The sequence below is a fragment of the Lepidochelys olivacea genome (genome assembly GCF_965140295.1).
Source record: "Lepidochelys olivacea isolate rLepOli2 genome assembly, chromosome: 2".
Classification (NCBI taxonomy): Eukaryota; Metazoa; Chordata; order Testudines; family Cheloniidae; genus Lepidochelys; species Lepidochelys olivacea.
Window position 1 is genome coordinate 22,543,685 of NC_140412.1, and position 21,212 is coordinate 22,564,896.

The 21,212-nt window shown below is 45.1% G+C and overlaps 1 protein-coding gene across 3 annotated transcripts in view; it reads left to right on the top strand.

The window, feature by feature from the left end:
• Nucleotides 1-17,423: 17,423 nt before the first annotated feature.
• Nucleotides 17,424-21,212, top strand: part of FBXO32 (F-box protein 32) — a 29,723-nt gene continuing 25,934 nt past the window's right edge. Inside the window, exon 1 of one of the 3 annotated variants that reach the window (XM_084618240.1) lies at nucleotides 17,424-17,757. In XM_084618240.1, coding sequence (XP_084474366.1) covers nucleotides 17,642-17,757 — 116 coding nt within the window. In that variant the 5' untranslated portion in view covers nucleotides 17,424-17,641. Of the gene's footprint in view, nucleotides 17,758-18,055; nucleotides 18,124-21,212 lie in introns of those variants that run through there. The other 2 variants (XM_084618241.1, XM_084618242.1) reach the window with 2 other exon arrangements.

Sequence of the window (21,212 nt, forward strand, 5' to 3'; positions counted from 1 at the left end):
ACTAAAGCCGGGGAGAATTTTGCTATGCTCCCCTCACAGAGATTCCCCACCTTATTCCATTGCTGAAACATGCTGCCCCCAAACCCTGCAGTTCCCAGCTCTGGGCCCTTGGTGCACATCCTGCCCCAAGTAACCTCACTCCAGGGACTCTCCAGGCTGCAGCTGCCCTTAGAATTTCCTTTACAGGTGGGGCTTGCCAGCATGGAGGAGACCAGAAGAAACGATAATAGGGCTTCAGATCTTTCCATGGTAATCTCTGCAGGGCTGGGGAGAGGACTCCATATACATGTCACCAGCCCGGACCCCAGCAATAAGTGTGACACCACAGTAAACTCTTTCCAGTTTCTTTGCAAATCCACTTGCTTCCAGGGAAACTCAGAAGCATTTGAACCACCACCTTGTTCCCACCCAGAATGAAGGATTCAGGAGGCTTTGTTTGCTTTATGCTTGTACAGTAATTAATTTATGACTGAGACCATGTAACAGTACAACACACAGGAATTGGGGCATGGGTCACTTGCTGGAGGGCTCTCTGCTCCTTGAAGTCTTTAAACCATGATTTGAGGACTTCAATAGCGCAGACATAGGTGAGAGGTTTTTCGCAGGAGTGGGTGGGTGAATTTCTGTGGCCTGCGTTGTGCAGGAGGTCAGACTAGATGATCATAATGGTCCCTTCTGACCTTAGTATCTATGAATTCTGGGAAGATATTGATCTTTATTCCTGGCACCAGTCGCCTCTCCTGAGTCAGAGCTGCAAAGGATAACACACCTGTGACATGGCAGAGGTCAGTAATCACTGAATCTGGCAGTTCCTACTGCAAACAAGACGGATTCTGATAGAGGTCTGATTTTCACTGATGTTTCACTGTAGCGTTTGGAACATTGCACATATGGTAATCATTACAGGGCAGTCAGAAAGACAAGACTTCCCACTGTAACTTTGTCCACACACAGCAAAGTGAAGACACAGAAGGCTGGAGGAAAGCTATCTTCACTGAGCCACATGGCCCTCATTACTGAGGCAAGACCTAGCAGGGCTGAGACAAAGCAGACACCACCCACACAGGTCTGTATGTGACCTACTATAAGAAAGAGATTCAAAGTTACCACAATCTTCATCTGGAAAGTACCATTTCATTTGGGATGAAAAGGTGGATTCTCTGATGACCAAGACTGCAATCCGGAAGAATGTCTTGAAGGTTTTGAGGTCAAGGCTGCATATGGAAAGCCACTTTCAAAGCCACAAGAAGGAATTGGACTGAGTCTCAAGCATTGGAATGACCATTCTAGAAGAACAGGACTGAAAATATTGAGCTGTCAGATCACTGCTAAAACCTGAAATAGAAAGGGAGGATTTAATAAATTTTCTGGAGAGCTGGATTCCTGTATTTAAAAAATAATACATTTGGGGTTCTGGTTTATTTGCCTTCTGGATTTTGAGCCTCTAGGGTGCCCTCAGGTCATGTTTTCTAGGTTTTCTCTGCAACTATGAGGGCTACAAACTTGCACTTTTTTGTATCGGAAAGCTGAGATACCCAAACTTCATAATCCAGGAGCTGGCTTTTTAAAAATAACACCAAATATTGGTAGATTTGTGCTAAAATCACTAGAGTTGGCAACACTTATTCCCACAGAACATTCTTTGTAGCTACAAGCAACCAGCTGAACCTTAAATTTGCAGCATCAGCAAATCACCATTGCCCCTGGCTACACCAAAACAAGCCTCTGCCATGTTAACCCAAGAAGAATGTCCTGTTAGCTTTAGTAGAGCTCATGCCCTCAGTGGGCCAACCATTGGAGCGTGAAATAGATAAACAATTTAGCAGATCTGATGTTGCATACCATAGAGGGCATGCATAGTCCATCATATATGAGTAATTGCTAGTACATTAAATCATGCAGAAAATAAAATGGAAAGACTAGTAATATTTTAAGTAATAGATGTGAGAGATAACGAATAAATGATAGTTGCAAAACAGCCCAGAGACCTGACCTATAACAATGCTAATAGCCCAGGCTTTGCTTCTTTCCTGAAATGAGCCTAGCCTCTCCATCCAAATGGCCACTTCTGCTCAATTAAAGATGTATTCAGGGTTATATTCCATTTGAAGCCACTATACCTTTTTTTCAATTTAAAGGGCTCTTAAAATCGATTTCCTTACTCCACCCCCGACAAGGGGATTAGCGCTGAAATCGGCCTTGCCGGATCGAATTTGGGGTACTGTGGATGCAATTAGACGGTATTGGCCTCCGGGAGCTCTCCCAAAGTGCTTCATCATGACCACTCTGGACAGCACTCTCAACTCAGATGCACTGGCCAGGTAGACAAAAAAAGGCCTGCGAACTTTTGAATTTCATTTCCTGTTTGGCCAGCGTGGCAAGCTGCAGGTGACCATGCAGAGCTCATCAGCAGAGGTGACCATGATGGAGTCCCAGAATCGCAAAAGAGCTCCAGCATGGACCAAACGGGAGGTACGGGATCTGATCTCTGTATGGGGAGAGGAATCCGTGCTATCAGAACTACGTTACAGTTTTCGAAATGCCAAAACATTTGTCTAAATCTCCCAGGGCATGAAGGACAGAGGCCATAACAGGGACCTGAAGCAGTGCTATGTGAAACTTAAGGAGCTGAGGCAAGCCTACCAGAAAACCAGAGAGGCGAACAGCCGCTCTGGGTCAGAGCCCCAAACATGCCGCTTCTATGATGAGCTGCATGCCATTTTAGGGGGTTCAGCCACCACTACCCTAGCCGTGTTGTTTGACTCCTTCAATGGAGATGGAGGCAACACGGAAGCAGGTTTTGGCGATAAGAAAGATGATGATGATGAGGTTGTAGATAGCTCACAGCAAGCAAGCGGAGAAACTGGTTTTCCTGACAGCCAGGAACTGTTTCTCACCCTGGACCTTGAGCCAGTACCCCCTGAACCCACCCAAGGCTGCCTCCTGGACCCACCAGGCAGAGAAGGGACCTCTGGTGAGTGTACTTTTTTAAATAGTATACATGGTTTAAAAGCAAGCTTGTTTAATGATTAATTTGCCCTGGCATTCGCGGCTCTCCTGGATGTACTCCCAAAGCCTTTGCAAAAGGTTTCTGGGGAGGACAGGCTTATTCCGTCCATCATGGTAGGACACTTTACCACTCCAGGCCAGTAGCACATACTCGGAAATCATTGTACAACAAAGCATTGCAGTGTATGTTTGCTGGCATTCAAACAACATCTGTTCTTTATCTCTCTGTGTTATCCTCAGGAGAGTGATATCATTCATGGTCGCCTGGTTGAAATAGGGTGCTTTTCTTAAGGGGACATTCAGAGGTGCCCGTTCCTGCTGGGCTGTTTGTCTGTGGCTGAATAGAAAAGTTCCCTGCTGTTAGCCACGGGGAGGGGGGAGGGAGCAGGGGGAAGGAGCTAGTCACGCACTGGGGGGAGGCAAAATGCGACCTTGGAACGAAAGCACATGTGCTATATATGTAATGTTAATAGCAAGGTTTACCATGAAAGAGTGTACCCATTGTTCTATAAAATGTGTCTTTTTAAATACCACTGTCCCTTTTTTTCTCTCCACCAGCTGCATGTGTTTCAAGGATCACAGGATCTTCTCCTTCCCAGAGGCTAGTGAAGATTAGAAGGCGAAAAAAACGCACTCGCGATCAAATGTTCTCTGAGCTCATGCTGTCCTCCCACACTGACAGAGTACAGACGAATGCATGGAGGCAGACAATGTCAGAGTGCAGGAAAGGACAAAATGACCGGGAGGAGAGGTGGCAGGCTGAAGAGAGGGCTGAAGCTGAAAGATGGCGGCAGCGTGATGAGAGGAGGCAGGATTCAATGCTGAGGCTGCTGGAGGATCAAACTAACAGACTCCAGCGTATGGTTGAGCAGCAGGAAAGGCAGCAGGAGCACAGACCGCCGCTGCAGCCCCTGTGTAACCAACCACCCTCCTCCCCAAGTTCCATAGCCTCCTCACCCAGACGCCCAAGAACACTGTGGGGGGCCTCTTGCCACCCAGCCACTCCACCCCAGAGGATTGCCCAAGCGACAGAAGGCTGGCATTCAATAAGTTTTAAAGTTTTAAACTTTTAAAGTGCTGTGTGGCCTTGTCCTTCCCTCCTCCATCACTCCTCCCGGTGCTTCCCTCCTCCACCACCCGTCCCGGGCTACCTTGGCAGTTATCCCCCTATTTGTGTGATGAATTAATAAAGAATGCATGAATGTGAAGCAACAATGACTTTATTGCCTCTGCAAGTGGTGATCGAAGGGAGGAAGGGAGGGTGGTTAGCTTACAGGGAAGTAGAGTGAACCAGGGGGCGGGGGGTTTCATCAAGGAGAAACAACAGAACTTTCACACCGTAGCCTGGCCAGTCATGAAACTGTTTTTCAAAGCTTCTCTGAAGCGCACTGTGCCCTTCTGTGCTCTTCTAACCACCCTGGTGTCTGGCTGTGCGTAACCAGCGGACAGGTGATTTGCCTCAACCTCCCACCCCGCTATAAACGTCTCCCCCTTACTCTCACAGATATTGTGGAGCGCACAGAAAGCAGTAATAACAGTGGGAATATTGGTTTCGCTGAGGTCTAAGCGAGTCAGTAAACTGCGCCAGCGAGCCTTTAAATGCCCAAATGCACATTCTACCACCATTCTGCACTTGCTCAGCCTGTAGTTGAACAGCTCCTGACTACTGTCCAGGCTGCCTGTGTACAGCTTCATGAGCCATGGCATTAAGGGGTAGGCTGGGTCCCCAAGGAGAACTATAGGCATTTCAACATCCCCAACAGTTATTTTCAGGTCTGGGAATAAAGTCCCTTCCTACAGCTTTTGAAACAGACCAGAATTCCTGAAGATGTGAGCGTCATGTACCTTTCCCGGCCATCCCACGTTGATGTTGGTGAAATGTCTCTTGTGATCCACCAGTGCTTGTAGCACTATTGAAATGTACCCCTTGCGGTTTATGTACTCGGCGGCTTGGTGCTCCGGTGCCAAGACAGGGATATGGGTTCCGTCTATGGCCCCACAACAGTTAGGGAATCCCACTGCAGCAAAGCCATCCACTATGACCTGCACATTTCCCAGGGTCACTACCCTTGGTATCAGCAGATCTTTGATTGTGTTGGTTACTTGCATCACAGCAGTGGTTACTTGCATCACAGCAGCCCCCACAGTAGATTTGCCCACTCCAAGTTGATTCCCAACTGACCGGTAGCTGTCTGGCATTGCAAGCTTCCACAGGGCTATTGCCACTCACTTCTCAACTGTGAGGGCTGCTCTCATCTTAGTATTCTTGCGCCTCAGGGCAGGGGAAAGAAAGTCACAAAGTTCCATGAAAGTGCCTTACACATGCAAAAGTTTTGCAGCCACTGGGAATCGTCCCAGACCTGCAACACTATGCGGTCCCACCAGTCTGTGCTTGTTTCCTGGGCCCAGAATCTGCATTCCACCGTATGAACCTGCCCCATTAGCACCATGATGCCCATATTGCCAGGGCCCGTGCTTTGAGAGAAGTCTGTGTCCATGTCCTCATCACTCACGTTACCGCGCTGATGTCTCCTACTCGCCTGGTATCGCTTTGCCAGGTTCTGGTGCTGCATATACTGCTGGATAATGCATGTGGTGTTTAATGTGCTCCTAATTGCCAAAGTGATCTGAGCGAGCTCCATGCTTGCTGTGGTATTGTGTCTACACAGAAAAAAGGCACGGAACGATTGTCTGCTGTCGCTCTGCTGGAGGGAGGGGCAATTGATGACATGGCTTACAGGGTTGGCTTACAGGGAATTGAAATCAACAAAGGGGGTGGCTTTACATCAAGGAAAAAGAAAAACAATTGTCACTCAGAATGGCCCCCTCAAGGATTGGACTCGAAACCGTGGGTTTTGCAGGCCAATGCTCAACCCACTGAGCCATCCCTCCCGCCCCGGTATTTCAGACAGGACTGAATCTCCATTAAACTTTTCAAGGTGCTCCTGACAGACCTCACCGAAACAATTGTCAGCTGTTGATTTCACTGAGGTAGGGAGGGGGGAGCAAATGAATACAAAACAAATCTGCTGTATTTCTTGTTTTGATCCACTCCATCTATCTTTTACATCTTTGGCTGGCAGCAGATGGTGCAGTAGGACTGCTAGCCATCCACATCTCCTGGCTGCTCGGCAGAAGATGATGCAATAGGACTGCCAGCAGGACTAAAGAGAATGACCTGGTCGAGTCAGTCCTAATTTAGTTCCTGCGTCTATGTCTGCCCAGGCGCTCTTGACCGACCTTACTGAGACGGTCAGGAGCACCTCGGACATGATGAGGATGGTTATCAGGCCTATTGCACTATCTACTGCCACAAGGCAATGGGCTGCTGCTACTGTGTAGCAATGCAGTACGACGTCTGCCAGCACCCAGGAGACATAGCGTGACAGTGAGCTGAGTGGGCTCCATGCTTGCCGTGGTATGGTGTCTGCACAGGTAACTCAGGGAAAAAGGCGCGAAACGATTGTCTGCCGTTGCTTTCACGGAGGGAGAGAGGGAGGGAATGGGGGCCTGATGATATGTACCCAGAACCACCCGCTACAATGTTTTTTGCCCCATCAGGCATTGGAATCTCAACCCAGAATTCCAATGGGCGGCAGAGACTATGGGAACTGTGGGATAGCTAACCACAGTGCAACACTCCGGAAGTTGACACTAGCCTTGGTATTGTGGAAGCACTCTGCCGCATTAATGTACTTAATGCACTTAGACACACACAATCAACTATATAAAATCGACTATATAAAAACAATTTCTAAAAAAACGACTTCTATAAATTCGACCAAATTTCGTAGTGTAGACATACTCTAAGGAAATGTGTTATGAACAAATCAAATCAATAAGTTAATTCTAAACCTGCTTCCTTGTAATCTGATACGTTTATAGCATTACTGTGGCTCTAACTTTGATTGACGTGCGTGAGAAGTTATTTTTCCCTGTAGAAACTGTGAAACAGTGGGTAGGTGTTGTACTTGGTTACTGGTGAGCAAGGAGTTAACTTCAATTCATCTTTCCCCCTCCCCTCGCACAGGTGCTCAGAGGAAGACACATTGCTTAGAAGACAGGGGAGGAGAATGTCTTTGGGAATTTTAAGCATGCAAATTCCATAACCCCGAGGACACCTTCTGTGACCCCCGCTGGGGATCACAACCCACAGTGTGGGAGACTTCTCTTCAAAGTAACCGTTTTTCACCAAATAGCCTGATTTACACAGCTGCTTTCTTCCAGTAGGTGGGGAGTGGGGAGACCTGAAGGTAGAAATTTCACACTCTGCTACCTGAGTCTGTATTCTTCATTTCCCACAGGGAAAATGTATTGCAGTTGAATCCATAATATACTCTACTTATTCTATAATAAGTACCTCCTTAGTCTATGGTACCTTTCTTCCATGGACCTCAAAGCGCAACACAAACATTAATGAATGATGCCTCCAACCCCCACCGTGTGAGGAAAGCATGTGTTATACCCATTTTAGAAATAGGAAAATTAAGGCACAGAGAAGTTAAGGGCCAGGCCAGCATTTTCAATTCTGGGATCCTAAAGTTTGGCACCTTCATAAATACTTAGGAAACCCAATGAGTATCTGGATTTTCAGAGTGCTGAGGACCCATAGTTACCATTGAATTCCATACATTTGGATGCATGGGGGTTTTTTTAGGCACCCTACTTAGACCATTTTGGCCTAAATAGCTTGTCCAATGCCATGTATCAAGTACACAGCAGAATCAGGAACAGATTAGTTCCCAGTCCCATGCTTCCTGCTCCCATTGAAGTCTGTGGGAGTTTTGCCTTTGATATCAGGGGCAGGAATCTGTCTGCTGAGTTACTTACAGCAGCACTAAACTTTTGATCTTACAAATGGTTAAACTGAACATGGAATTGCTGGCTGGCTGTTACCATATTTTCCTAAGTCCTGCACTAAACCCAACAAAAGGGAGGGGGAGATAGCCTTTAACAGTTGCTGACGTAGAAAATGTACACTTTCTATAAAACTAAATCCTTGAGTGAGCCGTCTGCAATGATGTATGAGAATTTAGTATAAACAGCAAACAGTTCCTGGGTTCTCTTCTAATTCCTTCTGCAATATGCACCAGACCTGCAGTCTGCACCTCTCCACCTATTTATAATTGGCTCATATTACATTTGTTCCTAGCCTACTTTCTCCTTTAAAGCTGCCTACAGCACACACAGGAGGGGTACATGAGCCTGTCAGTTCCAAACAGCAGATGCTGAAATGGGCCTAGAGACAAGGTGCTTCTCCAACATCCTTTATACACAGTGGGCTGGCAATATATTAGGAGTGTAACTATTTTTCTGTACAACTAAGGCTGTCAGTATTTTTATTTCTGGTTGTTTGTGTTGGGAGATATGGTCTGGGGTTCTCTTAGGTATTTATAATGGGGATATGCAGTTGGTTCATTTTTTAAAAAAAAGTTAATCTTATTTTAACCTTTACACCCAAACTGGTTTGAAAGGTGTTTACCCAGGAATATTTAATCTTCTACACCAGTGTTTCTCAATATTTTTTATACCAGGGACAGGCTTGCTGCCTTCCTAAACTGTGTCAGAGAGCTCTCAGGAACCGGTGCCGGTCCACGGACTGGTCATTGAGAAACATTGTTCTACACTATCTGATTTCCAAAGAGTGCCTACTTTTAACTTCTCTCGTTTCACTTCTGCGTTGCCTGTAGCAGAAGGAGATGAAGTAACTTGCCCAAGGTCAAAGGACGAGCGTGTGCCTGAGATAGACTTAGAGCCCAGTTTCCTGCTGCAGCCTGTATCATTAGTGATTCACTACAATAGAACCCTCAGAGTTATGAGCACCAGAGTTACAAACTGACTGGTCAACCACATGCCTCATTTGGAACGGGAAGTATACAATCTGGCAGCAGCAAAGATGGGGGCAGGGGAGCAAATACAGTACAGCACTGTGTAAAATGTAAACTACTAAAAAAAAAAAGTTTTTTTAAAAAGATTTGACACAGTAAGGAAGCTCTTCTGTGCTTGTTTATATAAATTAAGAGGGTTAAAAGTAGCATTTTTCTTCTGCATAGTAGAGTTTCAAAGCTGTATTACGTCAATGTTCAGTTGTAAACCTTTGCAAGAACAACCATAACATTTTGTTCAGTTACAAACAACCTCCATTCCCGAGGTATTTGTAACTCTGAGGTTCTACTGTATTCATATTTTTACTAACATTTCTATTGCCCCATCACCATAGTATCTTTGTGCCTTACAGGATCTAAATGAGCCATTTAAGAGCTTAAGCTGGGAGTTTCAAAGGAGACAAAGAGTTAAGTACCCAAATCCTATTGAAATTCACTGGGAGCCAGATTCTCTAACCAATGAAAGTTAGGTGCCTAAATGCCTTTGTGGATCTGAGCCTCAGTGCCTAACTCCCTTAGCCTCCTTTGAAAATACTATCCTTAACTAATTTTCTAATTGAAAGCCTTGAACTGGAGAAAGATTGAGAGCAAGCTGACAGAGGAGGCCCTGGCAACCCACTCCAGCAATGCCACGGGCACATACTTTAAAAAGTGACTAATATTCCAGCAGTTCCACTCTGCCTGCCTGCTAGCACAAAATCGTCTTTGAAAGATTTCAGCCACTAAGCTGACTGTGACCCTAGGTCACATGAGGATTCTCACGACTTATTTGATGACTACATGTGGGCACAGGACAGGCAGCCAGCAGCTCCTGAGCTTTAATCCCAGTTCTGACACTGACTCACCCTTTGAGAGGCCTTGGATTAATCATTTAATCTTTCTATCCGCAGAGTGAGGATAATGATACTTACTCACCTGCCTGGAGTGGGGACTAATTAATGTTTGTGAATGCTTTGAAAATGAAAAGTATAATATGAAGTGCTAAGTGTATTATTGTTATCTGGTATAAAAAAATCCATATTATGAACACTTTATTGTCACATTTGCAGTAAAATAGCTTGGAAGTGTATGATCAGAGATATTATCTAATGACATTTATGTAGCTCCTCTCATGCCATAGGATCCCTAAGAGACTTACCGACTGCGTATATAGAGATCACTACATCCACCATGTAAATGCAGTCACTGTTGAGGTAAAAAGCAGCAGCCATTATGTGCCAATGTGAGCAACACTAAGCTAGTGAGGAAGGGGTCACTGGAGATGGAGGTGGTTTGAGGGTGGGGGATTAAAGAACACTAAATAGGGACATATTTCAGGTTGGGTGAATGTAATTGCCCAGGTGCTTATGTAACACCAACAGACCGTGGTTGTGGGCAGGCAGAATCGAACCTGGGGCCTCTGGAGCTTAGTGCATGAGCTAAAAGCCATATGGCCATTAGAGAGAGAGAAGGATTAATGAGTCTAATTCAACAGCCTTAGCTAAGTGGTCTCAATGCCACTAGACAGAACACCATACCCAGAAGGTGTGTGGATTATACTCAGGCCTTGTCTGTATGGGAAAGTTTTACCAGTTATTCTGATATAGTTATTCAGGTGTATTTATATCAATATAACCGTTTGTGTTGAAATTCTTATTCGGGTATAAGAATAGGTATGTTTTTGTTTTGGGTTTTTTTGGGGGGTTTGCTTTAGATTAAATCTTTTCCCAAGCAACATAAACTAAACTGTTTGTTTTTTTTAAAAGGCATCTTAGGCCCTTTCTACATTAGAAAGGGCCTGCCAGTGTAGCTATACTTGGAAACCCTCCAAGCGGAGACACAGCTAACACTGGGCAAATGAATGTTTTTGCCCGGATAGCTGAAATCAGTTCCCCAAGTGGAATCAGATGTCCCACCAAAGGGACTTTTTTGCCAGTGTAACTGCATTTACATTGTGGCTCTTGCTGGTACGGCTATGTCAGTTAGGGGAATGATTTTTTTTAAAACACTCCTAGTCCTAACTGACGTAGCTACAACGGCAAAACTTTCTAGACCAGGTCTAGAATCTAGAATAAGGGGTTTTCCAGTTTAAATTCACACCTTGGAGGGGGGATTTGGATGCTGAGTGGTTCTCAGGAGGGATGGTTCCAGGAGGCAGTTGATATGTACATGAGAGGGGGCTTGTTCTGCTGTTCAAGCGTTGGCCACAACAGCTGTGAGGATCACTAGCAGAGACAGCAACTTCTTCTGCAGTGGGAGGGACGGGCCAAGAGAGGTGTCAGGAGCTTCCTCCTCCCTCAGGGAGGGGATGTCAGCAGAAGGTAGCCATTGGTGGACCCACCTCCCACAGAAGGAGCCAGCAGCTGCAGGAAGAGGGATGATAGTCTCTAGAACACTGGGGAAAACCAGCCACCAGTAATCATAATTTGCATTTACCTAGCACTAGGCCTTCTCCAAGTGCTTGGCGGACATTAACTTATGAATCAGCACAACACCCCGGGAAGTGAATAAATGGGATTATCCTCATATTTACACATAAGAAAACAAAAATACCACAAAGTTCAGTAACTGGGCCCAGGCCACACAGTGAATCGGTGACAGCGCCCATGCCAGAACGCAGGACAGGAGCCCCTGGCTCCCAGTCCCATGCTGCTTCACCGGATAGAAACCCTTCTTCACACACTGCACGTGATCCTGTGTGGATGGGGAAAGGATGGATTTCCCCATGAGCCTCTGCACTGTCGACATAAACTGACTCAGTTGCTCCAGTATGGGTGACTGGGGCATGGAGGTTACCTCAGTCTTGTACTTCTAGGAAGATCTCTCCCAAGTGATAAGTGATTCATTTGCAGGCGTGTCCACGTCTAAGGTTCAAAGTAGTGGCACAGCAGATCACACAATTCCACAAAAATGCTGTAGGCATTGCAGATCCCTCATAACCCAATGATGGAGCACGTTTGGGATAGCCTAAATTTGTGACATAGAAAGCTTTGTAAAATTAACAACTACCCTCACCTGAGAGGCACCAGTGGATCCAACATGATAGCTAGACGGTGAAGGGACCTACCTTTTTTCCCGTCGGGTCACCACTCAGGTTTATAGCTGCGGGAGGGCTTCTTGCAAAGAGCTCTTTCTCACATTTTGATATGAAAGAGTCAAGATGCACTTGGCATTATACACACACTAGAAATGCATTTTTGACTGAGACATGTACAACACAGCAAGGTATTTATCACTTAAATTTCTCTCCATTATTACACTGGGCATTGGGGATACAGACGTGTCATGACCGGCAGCTGCATATAGCATTGCTATAAAGTGGTGTAACCCATTATTATTTGTTAACTAATGCACGGATGTAATGCATTCTTCACAAGTGATTTTCACTATTAGAGATTTCAGATTTTCATTGCTAGTCAGAAGATATGGATATTGTAGCATAAAACTGTGTACAGACTTCATGACCTCTCACATACACAGGTCAAAATTAACATATCAGTAGAACACATAGTCGTGGTTGTAGAAATCCTGTACTGCTACCGAAGGAAAACAATCTGTGGCCACCTAGCACTTCATGGCTGTCACTATATTGCATTTCATGGTCACTCAGTAATAATGGCAACAGTGGAGCTAGAACTCAGAGCCACCAGTTCCAAAAATATGGGCCCTGACCACAGAAGCTAGAGTAGATCTGCCCTCCATTGTACAGCTCTCACAGTGTCTGGCTGTGGGCAGTGGGAGTCCCCACACTGACCAGTTCACATGCTCCCTAGTTATATATAGCTCATCCTTGAATGCCAGGGATTCAAGGAATTTCAGCTTCCTGATTGTCACCATGGATATATGGAATTGATGGCAATAGCAGGGCTGATTTCCTCTTTCTCCAGAAGTACAGACCCCTACAAGATGCGCTAAGAGGGAATCAGCTTTGGAAGTTAGCAGTATAAGGCCCATGACATACAGTTAAGTAGTTCTGAGTCCATCCAGAAGAGGACAATATACACTATCCTGTTCATTACAATACAGGGAGATGGAATTCCTAGATTTCTCAGTAACATGATATGTGAACACAGGCCCCTCTGATGTTCTCGATTCTAATAATAAGGTCCCCAAATTTACACTCCACTTGAAATCTCAAATCCAGCCATAGCACCTGAGGTGACTTGGTAGCTATGTCATCAGCATATGCAGAGCGCTAACAGGCATGTAATTTACCCATGCGACAAAATGAGGAAATCTCACACATTGCACATCTCCATTTACCCGGCTGAGATCCCTCTGCAGAATAACTTGTTGCTACACCTCGACCTCAAAGCCCCCTTACAGCACGATTCACTCCATAATACGTACAGCTCTCAAATACACACAGTGCAGATGTATGTGTGCATTAAAATCTGAGCAAGTCAGGTCCTTGCTTATGCTCTTTTCAACAAGGTACAGGATGCCATTTATTTTATTTAGTTTGATTTGTTTAAAATGCACCCACCACAGCATTGGGTGCAGGTGTGGTTCGCTGACCTAGTCTATGTGATCACATCACCTTCTAGCAGATAACCCCAACAAAAATAAAAATCTGGGATGTAAAGCTAGCTTAGGAAGTTGCTCATTCAGTTCAAGCAAGGCCTTCTTTTGGTGTTGAAGATCCCAGGTTCAATCCCCATTGACAACAGTGGAGCTGCATGCATTACACCTACATAAATTTTGTCACTAAAAGCAATACCTTTGCATAGCTCATTTGGTAATCTCTATACTTATCTCTCCTTTGCACAGGTTTTTTTATTACCTTTGCACATCAACATCCAGACAGAGAAGCAGAGCCCTGCAGTTTCAATAGCTACTGTATTTGAAGGCCAAAGAGTGACAGTGTTTAATAAAAGAAAATATACATTTAGGCACCAATCCTGCAAACACACAAACTTTTTTCCACCAAATTTCAGCTAGACCAGCATGCAAACTGGCCGCATGGATCTATACCATTGCCCTCACTTGGATGGAATCAAAGCTTCTCAGCTGTGAATAGTTCTGTTTTGGCTTCAATGGAAGGGATCATGCTTTTGGAGCAAGTGGCTCTGACTTCTATCCACGCTGTTGCCACTAAGTTCTGAATGGCCATGGTGTGTAGCACAGTGCAAGCCATGAGTTCAGTTATGCACATGAATTGAGGGCTTGATTTAACATTTTTTTCTGATCAAAACAATATTATAATAACCTTTTGTTTTAAGTTCTGGTGGACCAGCTATTCTCAGGGACAGGAACATTCTGATAATACAGCAGTTCTCCAGCCGCCTCATCTAGAACTCAGAAGCACTTGGCATACCAGCTTTCTCATTTTAATAAATGTAGTTATAATGGATTCTTATGCTGATACTATACCTTAAATCAGCCAGCATATTATCTGATCACAGCTCACGCACCACAGCTGGAAAACCGAGGAACTATTAACTAGCACAAATTTGTTGTTTCCTTTTAATTAATTACAATGTCTTTGTATTTAGCTACTATCCCTGAATATTAAATATTTTCAAAGAGTCATTTAAAATACATTACAGGTGAGTCTGAGCCTCAAAATTCAGATCTAAATGCAAAATAATTGACATGAGAATGAGATGGATCTTGTAGTATATATTGTTAGTTTCTGTCCCTATCCCATTCTACAGCACAGATCAGACTTGCATGTAAGAGTTGCCAAATGATTCTCATTAAGAGGATGAACATATTTTCAGTGACATATGTCTGACCGACTTAACTTACTTGGCTGGGCACTGCAGCCAGTGACACCAAAATAACATACAGCTGGCAGTCTTTGTTCAAATACACCTAAATTAAATTTAACACCATTAGAAGATGGCCTCACCCTGGAGGAGGTTTAAGGTCATCTGCAAATCATTGCAGTGTTAATCACCCCCTTGGCCCTTACAAGAGTTGTATTCATTGTTATGTATGTAGTTCCTCATTCTCCAAAGGCATGTAATTTAAAAACACACAAACTGGCAGGTCTCAAGGTTGATTTCTGTTGCACTAGATTTATTTGTAACATAGAATGGCTGATAAACATTTTCATGATTAAAAATGTACTTTGCCAACAAATTATGATGAGGGGGCTCAGAGCATCACATCTCACATGTTATCCTGCACGCACGCAATCCACACAACATAGAATCATAGAATTGTAGGACTGGAAGGGACCTTGAGAGATCATCTAGTTAAGTCCCCTGCACTTAAGTCCCCTGTACTGCACATGGCAGTACTAGTATTATCTAGACCAGGGGTGGCCAAACTTACTGGCTCTCTGAGCCACATATGACAATCTTCAGAAGTTCGAGCCTGGGCACACCTGCCGGGAGCCAGGGCTCAGGGATTCAGCCGGCTCCTGCTAAAGCCCCGAGCCCTTGCAGGTGTGCCCCACAGGGCTGAAGCCCCAAGACCCCCCCCCCTTTGTTTCTGGGACACCATGTTGTTATAACTACTATTACAGTACTGCCCTTGCATAAACACATAGCAAAGCAGCCCCAGCCTTGATGCACTTCCAATCTAAATAGAACAGACTGACAAAGGAAGTACTATTATCCCCAATTTCCAGTTGTGGACAGAGGCAGAGAGATTAAGGGAATCATCCACGGTCACACAGGAAGTCTGTGGCAGAGCCAGCAATTGACATCCCCCCATTCTCCAAGAGCTAGGCTACTGCCTTAACAGCAAGACCATCATTCCGCCATGTACAACTGAGTCTCTTGCAAGGCCCCAGGATTTATTCTTGGGATGCAGAAGCAAAGCTACAGGCAGGGCCGACAAGTGCAGGGAAAGGGAGGGCCCTGAGTGCAGGGTCTGTAACATCTGTAAATACAGTGAAATGGGAGGGGGAGGGGCCCGAAATCTCTCTCCATGGGCCTGGGTTCAGGGCACACTTACAGTTGGTGTTTGGGGTTTTAAATGAGTTGCTCAAACTAGCTGGTATTCAAGGCTTGATTTTTTTCTTAACTTCAGCATTCCAGCTTCCTCAGTTGCAAACATTTCTTGTGTAACCTCTGTGTGCGTGTGAGAGAGAGAGAGAACACATAACAACTTTGCTAGCAAGCATCAGTTGTTGCAATCCCACAAGTCAGCACATAGCTCAGCCCCCTCAGGAAAGGTGGACAGTGTGACTTGGATTATGACAGCTAGGCCACTGTGGGGGTGTTTATCTCTCTCACACACTTATACAAGCAGCCTAGCTCCTTTATATATGTATTTACCACGGACACTGAAGTGGAGTGAAACCATTCATCAGCGAATCAGAGCACTTGGCTGCTTGGTACAGTTTAACATACAACAGCAGCTGTTCCCAACCTAGGGAGAAACATGGAACACCTGACAAACAACAATGCAAGGACAGTTATTCACAATTTTTTTTTTCAGTTGACACTTCAGATTCTTTTACTGGCAGAATTTCAAAGCAAACACACACAGAACCAAGACTGCATCTTTTTGAAGCTCAACAAGCAGCAGCTAGAAAATTATTTCCAATCCACTGTTCTTTAATTAAATTCATTCACTAATGTATTTATTTTCACTGAGTTCAAGGATTCATCCTCTGTTCAGGGTGCTTTTTTTTTTTAACTAACATTCAAAAAAATCATTATCTCTATAAAATAAACTCCCCTGGCAGGACTTATTTTGTAAGAAAAAATTGTTCAAGTTCTGTCTGTGATCACAGAGGTCAAGTTCTAGAGCAACAATCAGGTCAGTCACCAAATCTAAAGTTCACAAATATAGATGACATACCCAAATTACTGGTTTCAGAGTAGCACCCCTGTTAGTCTGTATTGGCAAAAAGGAAAGCTATTACGCTCTCCTGCTGGTAATAGCTCACCTTAAGTGATCACTCTGGTTACAGTGTGTATGGTAACACCCATTGTTTCATGTTCTCTATGTATATAAATCTCCCCACTGTATTTTCCACTGAATGCATCCGATGAAGTGAGCTGTAGCTCAGGAAGGCTCATGCTCAAATAAATTTGTTAGTCTCTAAGGTGCCACAAGTACCCAAATTACTGGCATCGTCTGAAAACCCACACCGGCGCATGGGAAAATGTATTCTAAATTATTATGCCATCCTCCCACCATCTAATATATTATCTAGCCTCCAAATCCATCCAATCTGTTGGTCTCTGTAGCTTTCTTCCATAGGCATCTAATCCCCATAGCTATCTATCCAATCAATCTATTTAGCTGCCTGTAGCTCCGCATCTCAGCAGCGTATCCCTCTCTCCCACCAGTTTATCTATCGAGCTACCTGCCCAGCGTAGGAAATAAAGACCGCAAAGCCCCGCAGAAGAAGCAGGGAGAAACGGGGGCCTTAGATGAGCTGTTTGTTGACAGACATTCCTTTTTATTCTTGTGACTCACACTCGCGCTCGGCACATTCAGGGGCGCTCGGCAGCCCAGCGAGCACAGAGGCCAGGTCTGAAGTTTCCACTGGCGCTGGATTGTGCAACACGCAGGAGCAGCCCCAGAAGACCGCCGCGAGCAATAAACAAAGCCACGTGTCTCGCCACTGAGCCAGGGGCCGGGCCAACGCCGCTCTTCCGGCAACAAAGAGCGCTCGGATAAATACAGCCGCGGCCGCTGCGAGGACACGGATCCGCACCGGAGCGACGGTCGTGCAAAATCCCCCCCCCTCCTTTCCTAGCCACGCAGCTCGGGACCCCCCCCTCCCCGGCGCGCCCCTTCCAGGCTCCGGAGGGAGCGGGACGGCTCGGCGGCAGGGCGCTCAGCCTGCCCGCGCCGCGATGCCTTTTCTGGGGCAGGACTGGAGGTCCCCGGGGCAGAACTGGGTGAAGACGGCGGATGGCTGGACCAGGTTCCTGGAGGAGAGACACAGCGGCTATGTCAGCGACCTAGGCAGGTGCGTGGCACAAGGGCGTTGCACCAGGGGGAGTTGGAAACGCTGCTGTTGAGCGGGGGGGCTTATTGCATTATGGGGGAGGGGGATGAGCGGGGGGGGGACGCGGTCTTTGCAGGCGTTGCGATGTCCCACTCTGCCAACGATTGTTTTTTACAAAAAAAGCCGCTTTTGCCCTGGGTGCCCAGCTGCCCGTCGTGTGCGTGCGGTGCCTTTGTTTATGTTGGTGCGCGTCATTGGGAGAAGGAGGCAACAGAAAGGAGAGAAGCAGAGAGGAAAGGAGCAGCTGGGCTGCATGGGTAGGGGGTGAGCCGATGTACCCGAAAGCTTCCTCGCTCCAGATGGGGGTTACGCTTATCCGCGTGGTGTGTGAGTTCTGCCTTTTCTTTTTTCTTTCTTTCTTTTTTTTTTTAAATGGGTTAAGGTTTGGGAGACCAAGCCAATAAATTCCCAGACGAAAACTCCATCCTTTTGCTTGGTATGTTATTTTCTGCTTCTTAACTGTGGTTTCAGTAAAACTTGATGGTGTGTGTTTAATAAGCAGCTCTGTTTTTAGAAAGCTGCTGAAGTCTGTAATACCTTGTCAGGCTCCTGAGTTCATTGCAGCGTTCCCAGTGAGAGCTGGAGAGTTTTGAAACACCAGGCTGCAGATGGTTGGTTTGTTTTTGTTGTGGGTTTAGGCTAAAGATCTCCTTTGGCCAGCAGGGGGAGCTCTTTGGAGAGGGGGGCGTCTAAATTACTCCACGTTTGGCTGAGGAGCGGGCACTGGGTCTGGCAAAAGCCGGTCTTCCATTATGTCTGGTTAAAGTTGGCAGTGAGCTGTCAGATGGTCCTAAGATGGCTTCACTCTGCCAGCCAGTCTGCCAATGTATTAGAGCCTTTGAAATGTTTTCGGATGAGTGTACTATATTAGCCTACAAGGAAAACTAGCAGAAAGTGTGGTTATTTTTGAAGGTTTTAACCTCTGGAGCCCTCATCTGCTTATTGTTTGTAAGGCATCACCCCTTTATCTCTGCTTTTAAAAAAAAAAAGTCTAGTTATTTAATCTGAGGATTAGTTATACAATCCTTTATTCTATAGTAGACACTGGCAACTATGAATACAGAGTCCAATTTGGAGCACTTGTACCACAGCAATTGAGTTACAAGCAATCTGTACTAATTTGAGTGGCTTCTGTCATTTCAGAGCATGCCATATTTAAAAACTGAAGTTAAACAAAATGTGCAGGTTCTGTTTTTAAACACTAGGGGCCTTTGTTTTTTTGTAAGCATAACTGACGTAGGCTTGTTATGGCAGGCTCTCCTGGTTTATTGCTTTGGCATATCCTTGAACATGGGCCATAAACAGAGATCTGCTTTTTGTTCATTAGATGCTCTGATGCATGAAGATGTCTAGTCACATTTAACTCTAAAAGTAAAGAAACATGTTTTTATTTTATAGCCATAAATGTAAAGCTATTGAAGGGTTAGGATCTCTGCCCCTTCTTAGTGATCTGTTTAATGCCTATTTTCCTTCTAAATAGATTCTATTAATTCTTCATGATCTTCCTAGCCTCTGATGTTTGCAGCCTTTGGCACTAGTGCCTTTTGTGGTCTGTCTGAGTGGGGAAGTTAAACTCCGTTACCATAGATAGATAACACCAAGCAAAAGCCTGTAAGGATAGTGAAGCACTGAGACATCTGGAGCTTCTTTATCCTGGAAGGGTTGGCTCATATACAGCATCTCACTGTCTGTGAGGTCCTCTCCTAGTTGAATAATCAAGGTCCAGTGTTATTTGTAGGGTCATGTAGTCAGTCAGTGGCTCATGCCACTCTAGAACCCAAGATCTGCTTGGGTCTTGGGCCTTTCCTTTAGCTACTAAATCAGGCATTCATGGATTTAAAGGAAAGGTTGATAATCTACAGCCAAATTCACTACTTACATAATTCCCATTCACTGGAATTGTACCTGCTCATGTCAGGGCTGAAATTGGATCCAGAATACTTACTGACTGGAAATTTTATCCCAGGGCTTTAAAGCCTCACCACCTTTACAGCATAGACCTGGATCTGGAATCTTAAGACCTCTGTTGTAGCCAATTTTGGATTATGTGTTGCCATTCTGTGGAGCACCAGTGGGTCATCTGGTCTGCTGACGTTTCTGTGTTCCAATAAAATAAGCATGTAAACAAAGACACCTCTTCTGTTGAAAAGAGGGATGAGTAAGACTCTGGCTAAACACAGTGGGCCTAATTCTCTAGCTGCTACATGTGTGCACTTCCCATTCAGAGGTGCTTGTGTTTACCAGCTGCAGAGCTTGGCCCAGTAAGTATATGGGCACTAGAGAGCTACTCCACTTCTCGCTGGCCACCCAAGTGTGTGTGGTTCTGCCTTCCTATGAGAGAGTGAACAGTAACTTACATCTGAGGGTGGGGTTGATCACATTTTTTTTATCTACTGTAGTTTAGAACTGTACATGGCAGCATCAAGAAGTAAGCCCTGATCTTGGCTCATTGAGGACTGTGTCAAAACTACCATTGACTTCAGTGGTGCAGGATTGTGCCCTTAACAAGTGCCACTTAAAATCTTCTGAACCACTGCCAAACTGCCCTTGGAGAACTTCCAGGGAACTGCCTTCCTCCCCACCCCCCTTTGTCCAGAAGCAAACACTTCCTAAGGCTTCCCAGTTCCTGAGCTTAAGAAATATGATACCCCTGAAGCCATTAATTCTTCACAGATCATAAATAATATTCCTCATGACTGGGTGGCTTGATTACGCTGCATCCAAAGAAGAAATTGGAAGGCAGGCAGTTAAGCTGTTTACAGTGTTGAATAGGTTGTAGGCAGGAAGACTTTGTTGCTACTGTGGGATGATGACCAACTGGCTTTGAAACAAGTGATTGGGCAGACTCTTCTTGCAAGGCCAATTCTTGTTTTTAAGGAGCACAGAGCGAGGATTGTGTAGGCCGATGACCTGGCCTGCAGATGAAACAATAACATGCATTCTCACACACTGTTGTGATGGAAACAACTAAAGATGACTTGAAGGAAACATGATCTTGCAGTGAATCGCAAAGGGAACATGATCTCTTTGCAGTGGTGGTTTTCATCGTACTTTTTTTTAACAAGCTTTTAAAAATAGTTTATAATGTAAATAGGAAGAATGTCTGGACTGATAGACATAACTGTTGTTAACTGCAAAATAATTAGATTGGTGCTGTTCTTAAATTCACTTTGAAAGAAAGGGTCTGATCCAGTTAACAACAGTTCCTCTTTAAGGTTCATCTAGTCCAGTATCCTGTCTCTGATAGTGGCCAGACCAGATGCTTGGCAGGAAGGTGCAAGAGCTCCTTAGTAAGTAGATTGGCGGGGGTGTAAATCTGCCCCATGCACTAGGTCTCATCCACTAATGGTGTAATAAAGGTTTTAGATTATGGAGTCATCAGTAAGTTCACAGTCAGGGTTGTTGAGATTCAAGTT